Genomic DNA, 8,577 nt, shown 5'->3' with positions numbered 1-8,577 from the left:
CAATAGGACCTGGGAGACCGCATGGAGGACTTTGTCTAATAGTAAGAAAAAACATTGTTTCTGTAAAATTTATACAAAAAGCAACTAATTATATTCTAATCTTATTATAAATTGATAATACTGTAATGAAACATTTATACAAAAAGTTAATTATTATGGTGTTAGTTTACATTCAGACTAGCCAGATAGACTTACTAAATGAAATATTCAAAAATCTCGAAAAATGGAAAAATATCTCTCCATATGTATTATTATTTGGTGATTTTAACTCCAGAGACTATTCTTTGAACCATTTACTAAGAGATTGCGAAGGACCAAAGAAATATCATCAAAAAATATGAAATTAAAGAACTAATATATACGAAGCAAAATCAAGACTTTAGAACTAAATTAAACAACCTTATGTTAAATCAAATGTATTAATGGTTTTTTTTAATTAAATCACCAATGAACTAAAAAATATGTAATAAATTAATAAAACTAAAAATTGTTTTTTACTAATTATGTTACTTAAAGTAAAATATTTAAAAGATAAATAATGACAAAATTTACTATTAAATGGTTATTGCAATATTATTGATGATTTTGAAGATGATGTATATTAAACGATTGATAGATAACAAATGTATATTAATATATCATTGGAAAAATACCCTCTGTAATAAGGCTTAGCCTTAATACAAATAAAAATATTTGATTGATTGATAATACTGCTAACTATGTGGTAAAATAATAAAGTTACACATAAAATTAACTAAATTAGTAAGGGTCCCACACACGTTGAGGAAATCCTTTGAGGAATAACTGTGCAGGCCTGGCCTTAAGGAATTCCTGTTAGTGTGTGGGGGAAAACTGTACAGGTACAAGCCACTGGAGTAGAAACAAAAAACCATTTGACTTTCCTGCACAGTTTTGGACTACACAGGCCAACCATAATGTGTATGCTGTCGTGACGTTCAGTTGTGAGGCCTCTAAGTAGTGAGAACAATGTCTCGTGAATGTTTGGAAGAATTATTTTTTATAATCTTATTAACTTTTATTATTTATAACCTGAAAACTTAATTTTTCAGATTATAAATTATTTTCAGATCAAAAATTTCTCAAGTAAATCAAAATTATAAATAATTTTAATATTTAGAAAACTTCTCAATTCATTTCTTCTGTTTTCATAAAACATCTTGATACTCTATACCAGGGCTTCCCAAACTGTGCGTCGCGACGCCCTGGGGAGTCGCGGCGCTATCATAGGGGAGTCGCGAGACGATACCCACCGGTCGCCTGCACACTACGTAATGAGTGAGTGCATGGTGCATGCGTCTCATCACCCCGCTCCTCCAATTTCCCGCTCTTTCATTCAGTCTTTTGTTTTTGTCGATTACAAGCGTTGATGAATCAGTGTTTTGATTTCAAGTGTGTTCTATTTAAATTGCGCATTGTAAAATGGATAACATTATTCAAATAAATAGAAAACGTGTTGAAGACTCAGGAAAGAGTACAAAGGAAACTGTATAAAAACGAAAAAAGTACAGAAAATATGATGACCAATATTTAGATTTTGGATTTACTTACGTTAGCAAAGGAAATGTGGAACTACCCCAATGTGTTGTTTGTCATAAAGTGCTGGCAGCTGAAAGTATGCTTCCTAATAAATTGAAACATCATTTAGAAACAATTCACAGTAATTTAATTAAATCTTGCGGTTTTCCTTGTAGAAAACCGCAAGATTTTTTTGCAAGAAAATTGCGAGAACTGAAACATCAGTCGACATCCTTGTTTTCCAGAGCATCTATTCCCTCCAAAGCACTGCTCGCCTCTTATAAGGTCGCTCACCGTATTGCCAAATGCAAGAAATTACACACGATTGCTGAAGATCTTATTTTACCTGCAGCGATTGATATGGTATCAGTGATAATTGGAAAATTGGCAGCTAAAGAAATAAAAAATGTTACTCTTTTTAACAATATGATTAGTCGTCGCATTCATGACATAGCTGAAGACATTAATGAGCAAACTGTGGAAAAACTTTCTGGTTTATTTGCCATTCAACTGGATGAAGCAGCAGACAGTAATAACAACGCTCAATTAATATGTTACGTGCGGTACATGGAAGGAGCAAATGTATGTGAGGATTTGTTATTTTGCAAAGAAATGACTGATACCAGGAAGGCTAGTGATTTGTTTGCAATCATAGATTCATACATGAAAGAAAATAAAATTCAATGGGAGAACTGTGTTGATGTGTGTACAGATGGAGCTTGCACAATGTCAGGGCAATATGGAGGGCTTCAAGCTCTAATTAAAACCAAGGCACCAAATGCAAAATGGACACATTGTGTCATACATAGAAAGGCCCTAGCTACAAAAAATATTTCACCTGAATTAAATATTGTGATTGATATAATTATTAAAGTGGTAAACTTTATAAAAACAAGACTCGTGAAGGCAAGATTTTTCCGAAAGCTTTGTGAAGATTTGGGTGCCGAGCATACATCTTTACTTTATTACTGTAACTCTTGTTGGTTGTCGAGAGGTAACGTACTGTCACGTATATACGAATTAAAACATGAGTTGTACACGTATTTATTGATAGAATCGCATCGTGACGCAGAAAAGTTTAAAGATACTGACTTCTTAATAAAACTGGCGTATCTTTGCGACATATTTGAGAAATTAAATGTCCTTAATAAATCGCTGCAGGGAAACGAAACACACATAATGCAACTGGCTGATAAAATTGCAGCGTTTAAAAAAAAGTTGCTGTTGTGGAAAAGAAAAATAGAAGAGGAGCATGAAATTACTGACTGTTTTCCTGTTTTAAATGGCTTTCTGCAAGAAAAATCTATTCAAAATCTGGAGCCAAGTTTGCAATTGATATTTATCCAACACTTATCAACACTAAGCATCCATTTTGATACATATTTTCCAAAGAATGTAAATCAATACGACTGGATTAGAGACCCATTCCAATCGATCCCAACCCCATCTACACTTTCAACAGTCGAGGAAGAACAGCTATTACAACTATCTTGTGATACGAGCCTAAAACTTCGATTTGATAAAGACAAACTATTTCAATTTTGGAGCAATGTATCCCAAGAATATCCAGCTATCAGTACTACAGCTTTGAAGGTTCTTTTACCGTTTACTACATCGTACTTGTGTGAAACTGGCTTTTCTGCAGTTGCAGTAATCAAGTCGAAATACAGGTCACAAATAAATTTAGAAAAAAAAATGAGAGTAGCGATTTCAAAACTTCAGCCCCGATTTGAGAAGTTATGCTCAGAAAAGCAAGCTCATCTTCTCATTAATTGTACTATTATGTTTTCTAATAAATAATAATTATTAAGATTTTATATTCTTTGGAGTTTTCTTTGAATAATGAAGTAATTTTAATGTCTGCTAGAGCTACACGCAGGTATCTTCTTTTAGAAGGGCGTCGCAAAAAAATTATAGCCAGTAAAGGGAGTCACAGTATAAAAAAGATTGGGAACCCCTGTTATAGGCTATGTTGTAAACTCTCAAGTTAAATTAGATTTGTGATTAGGGTGAAATCTTCTTTGATTGTATCGTGTATAATTTTTTCAGAACATTACATAAACTTCCTTACAATTCTACAATCGCTTTATACTTACTACCAGGATAACATCGTAAAAGAACGTATATTATATAAAAAGCAACTGCTTCTAAATACCTTTAAATTAATTAAACTTGCAAAAATAAATCTTTTATTACTAATCTGCAAAAAATACCACCAACCATCTAAATACAAATTCTTCTTCTTCATGTGCCATATCAGGTCACTTTGATGGCGGCGAACACACACCCGGTGCTTGTTAGTACAAATAAGTTTGTGCGCAAAGTAATGTCCTGGGGAATTGGTAACGGAGTGGTTCCCCTTGCCTTCATGATTGGAGGCGGCGCTGCATCAATGTGAAGTGAAGTGGAATTTTTCAGCTCTTGGATTTTTAAGTTATTTTGATGAATTTTAATTATTTGTACTAAGTGTTATATATTTTATGAAAGTGTTTTTCATGGGGACCAAGAATTCGTCAAGTTTGTTAAATTCGGACGCTCCATTACAAAGTAACACTCTTTTAAAAATTTTGTTTACTTTTCAGGTTCAATTTTCCGAACATAAACCGATTAACCGGAATCAGATATCATGGGTTGTCCGCAATGCTAATGTGAGTACATCTTCCAATTTTTTAGGTTCTGGGTCCAGTACTTTAGAAGATATCAACTACTTCCGGTGATTTTTTCGGCACCCTGCAACTTCCTTCCGATGGGCTACTTCTGAAAGATATTCGGGTAATTCTTAAAAGACATAAAATGTAATACTTTCTGAAAATTTTATAACCATAGCTCTTATAGTTTTTGAATAATGGCAATTCTATGATTTATTCTAATTTCAACTTTTCAATCACCATAGCAACTGTCATTGACGTTTTAGTCAGGAACTTTCTAGAACAATTACAGGAAGTTGCATTTTCTACGTTTCTATACATAATTTCAGACATATATATTTTTAGAATCGTCTCGAGCCAAAGTAGACGATACAAATGTTTTCAAGTTAATTGAATTGATATTTTACTTTAGAATAATTTTAAACCTAACATTCTGAATTAATTGAATAAAAAAATTATCTTATTTCATCTTTGTTCAATATGGAATCGGAGAAAAAATTATTTCATGATTTTGCTAACAGCATTCTTGATGAAATAAAGAATTATTCACAGTGTAACCCTAAAAGTAGACTTGGGGTGGAGTGCCATTTGACATATATCTTGACACAGTTTAACAGAGTGATTGAACACGTTGAAGCAATCTTTGAAAAACAAAGATTGTTTGAAAGCTTGGATAAAAGATTTTCTGTTATACCAACTAAGGAGGAGGACATTAAAGAGATTCGGTTGGTTGGTTGGTTGGTAATAGTTTTTTGGCACAAGAGCCATATAAGCTAAGCTGCGCCATAACAAATGGTAAATAATTATAAACATAACAAATAAAAAACATATGACAAAAATAAATAAATAAACAACAGCAACAGCAACAAAATACTAATATATACATATTAATAACAAACAAGAATGAACAAAAGGCTAAAAGATAAATAAATAAATAATTAAATTTCTTTACACAAATTAATGACTTTTAAAAAGTCTAATATATCATAAATATTGGGCCTCATACCCAGAATCTGTTTAAAACTTGCATTTCCAAAATGCTGTCTACGCCTGGTCTCAAAAACAGAGCAATCGAGCAGTATGTGTTTTACAGTAAGAGGACAGTTGCAATACTGGCATATTGGCTGCTCATCACCCTTCAAAAGGTATTGATGAGTCAACCGAGTATGTCCAATTCTCAAACGAGTGATAATAACTTCAGATCTCCTGTTATAAAATTTCTTGTGTGTCCAATTTTCTATTGTAGGTTTGATCTAATGCAGTTTATTGTGGACTTGTGCATTCCACACATTTTGCCATCTCTCTGCTAGTCGTTTTTTAATGACTAGCTTAAAATCACTTCCTTCAATACGCATTGTATGCTGTGAAGGACTAGCTGATTTTGCTGCTGCATCTGCTTCTTCATTTCCTCTTATACCAACATGGCCTGGGACCCAACAAAATTTTATAGAGATATTCCTTGCAAGAAGATGGCAAAACAATTTACGAATTTTAATCACTATAGAGTGAGAACTAGGTTCACACGAGATCAAAGCCTGAAGTGCACTAACTGAGTCAGTGTAAATCACGCAGCGACGATGACCTTTTCTGATTACATAGTTTAAGGCTAAGTGAATAGCATGTAGCTCTGCAATAAAAATAGATGAATTCAATGTAATTTGCTCTGCCACAATTTCATCCTGGCAGATAAACGCTGAGCCAACATAATCATCCAATTTAGAACCGTCAGTGTAAATGGGAATTAAATTCCTGTCATTGTGTTGGATTTCTGCAAAGCACTGTCTATAGACATAGTCTGGCATGGATTCCTTAGGAAACTGCTTTAAGCTTAAGTCAACATTTATTGCAGGAGTAGACCAGGGTGGAATACTATCAATCTTGGCCTGTGAAATGTTGCTCATGTTCAGGTCGATCGTGCTGCTTACATTCTCCATTCTTATGAAGAATGTAGGGACAATACTTGGGCGAGCTTCAAATAACCTTTTCAGCTGAGTATCTGATACTGTACAATCAACTGGAGGTTTAGTATGAGATTTCTGTTTTAAATAATAAAAAAGAGACAACTGTTCCCTCCTAAGAGACAGTGGAGGCTTATAAGCATCCACATACAAACTTTGGATAGGGGAGGTTCGGAATGCCCCAGGACACAAACGCAAAGCTTGGTGATAAATTGGATCCAGTATCCGAAGAGTAAATTCTCGCGCAGAGCCATAAACAATGCAACCATAGTCCAGCTTAGAGTGGACAAGAGCCCTATAAATCCTGAGCATAGAAACTTTGTCTGCTCCTCAGGATGAACAGCATAGTACCTATAAAAAATTTAAAGATTTTAAACATCTACTCTTCAAATTGCGCAAGTGTGTCAGTTTTTAGTCGAAACAAACACCCAAAAACTTGCTTCATTCACAATTGGAATTTTAACCCCATTTAAATATATTTCAAGGTCCAGGTGCAGACCACGCCTTCGGCAAAAGTGAACGCATGAGGTCTTCTCTACGTTGAAACTGAAACCATTGGTCTTGGACCAATTTTCTATGCGATTCAGGGAGGTTTGCAGTTGTCTCTCGATAAAACTCATGTTGCTAGACTGGCAGAAAATCTGAAAGTCATCCACATACAGAGAGTGTTTCACACTGGGAGAAAGGCAGTTAGCTATGCTATTAATTTTAATTAAAAACAGAGTCACACTCAAAATACATCCTTGAGGAACACCTTCTTCTTGGACAAAAGACCTAGATAGAGTGTTGCCCATCCCAACTTGGAATCTTCGATTCTGCAGGAAGTTTTTTATAAAAACTGGCAAGTTACCCCGCAATCCGAACTCATGTAGATCACAAAGTATTCCATAACGCCAGCAGCGATAATAGGCCTTCTCTATATCAAAGAATACAAACACTACGTGTTGTCGTCTAACAAATGCTTCGCGTATGGATGTTTCAAGTTTTACTAGATTATCCTTGGTACTTCTGTTCCTACGAAATCCACTCTGATGTGGTGAAAAGTAGTTCTTTTCCTATAGGAGAAACATCAAACGTCTGTTTACCATCCTCTCTAAAAGTTTACACAGGCAACTTGTCAGAGAGATTGGTCTGTAATTAAAGATTCTTGCGGTCTTTACCAGGTTTTGGAATAGGGATAATAATTGATAGTCTCCAAGAGTCAGGAAGAGTATTTTCTGTCCATATTCTGTTAAACAGATACAGGAGATTAAAAAGGGAATTACTTGACAGATTTTTAATCATGCTGTAGTGGATTTTATCCGGACCTACAGCACTATTCCCCGTGCGAGAAATCACTGTTTGTAATTCAATTCTAGTGAATGGCACATTATATTCCTCATCAGATGAAGAGTAAAAGTTTAAATGTTGCTTTTCCTTTTGCACTTTAAGCTTGGAAGTCCCTTGAATTCATTATGTTGCTGGATGACAAGGAAAAAGTTTCACCCAATGTATCAGCAATACACTGTATATCACTGATTATTGTGCCATTATTTTCCAGCATGGACAGAGAATGAGAAGCATATTTCCCATTAATTTTATGGATTTTATCCCAGACTGCTTTTGAGCTAGTGGAAGATGTTATGCTAGAAACATACTTCCTCCAAGAATCCCTTTGGCTTTGCCTTCTAACTCTTCTGGCATTTGCCTTTGCTTTTTTAAAAGCAATCAAATTTTCAGCAGTGGGGTATCTTCTGAAAATCCCCCATGCTTTCTTTTGTGCTTTAAATGCTGCCTCGCAATTTTGGTTCCACCATGGTTTCGGATGCTTTGGGTATCTTGTTGATGTCTTTCCCATTGTTTTCTCAGCTGCCTGAATAATACACAAAGTGACAACTTCAACTGCATCATTGATATCAGCAGTATTGACCATTTCCTCAGTGATGTTAGCCAAAGAGGAAAATGCAGGCCAATCTGCCGTTTCCAGTTTCCAGCGTGGTGGACGGGCTGTTTCACAGCTTTCTCTGCCTCGATATTTTAGAAATATTGGGAAGTGGTCACTAGAGAGTGGATTAGATCCAACCTCCCATGTAAATGCTGAAAACAGATTCGGAGTTGCTAATGACAGATCAATGGCAGTGAACGTTCTTGTTGGGGCATGGAAGTATGTCACTTCTCCCGTATTAAATAAATATAGTTGCTGATTGCCTATGAATCTTTCAATGGCTCTGCCTCGCCGGTTGATGTCCGGACTGCCCCACATTGGATTGTGGCCATTGAAATCACCCAGTAAAAGAAATGGAGTTGGCAGCTGTTCAACTAATGAGTCCAGTTCATCTTCGTTGACTCTGACATCTGGTGGCAAGTATATAGAACAAACTGTGACAGTCACTCCAACAGAAATTCTGACTGCCACAGCTTGCAAATCAGTTGTTATTTGTACCGGCAAGGATGGG

General features: G+C 35.2%; 2 protein-coding genes across 2 annotated transcripts; one reads left to right on the top strand and one right to left on the bottom strand.

Moving 5' to 3' along the window:
• Positions 1–1,521: 1,521 nt before the first annotated feature.
• On the top strand, positions 1,522–3,336 carry LOC111614266 (zinc finger BED domain-containing protein 5-like; the record flags this gene model as incomplete). Its single annotated transcript, XM_023355645.1, has 1 exon — positions 1,522–3,336. A coding segment is annotated over one exon (1,815 nt), but the record flags the coding sequence as incomplete, so codon positions are not given.
• Positions 3,320–7,782, bottom strand: LOC111614264. The gene has a single exon (XM_023355644.1). It carries the CDS (start codon positions 6,452–6,454, stop codon positions 5,438–5,440), a length of 1,017 nt encoding a protein of 338 aa, XP_023211412.1. The 5' UTR covers positions 6,455–7,782; the 3' UTR covers positions 3,320–5,437.
• Between the last annotated feature and the right edge of the window lie 795 nt (positions 7,783–8,577).

Source organism: Centruroides sculpturatus, unplaced genomic scaffold (assembly GCF_000671375.1).
Source record: "Centruroides sculpturatus isolate CEXI.00-Female unplaced genomic scaffold, Cexi_2.0 scaffold1941, whole genome shotgun sequence".
In the NCBI taxonomy this organism is placed as follows: Eukaryota; Metazoa; Arthropoda; class Arachnida; order Scorpiones; family Buthidae; genus Centruroides; species Centruroides sculpturatus.
The sequence above is the reverse complement of the archived record's forward strand: the minus strand, read 5'-3'. Positions and strand labels throughout refer to the sequence as shown.

Bases quoted from the DNA above. Each gene is read 5' to 3' on its own strand.
- LOC111614264 (XM_023355644.1), bottom strand. From the start codon at position 6,454: ATGCTCAGGATTTATAGGGCTCTTGTCCACTCTAAGCTGGACTATGGT.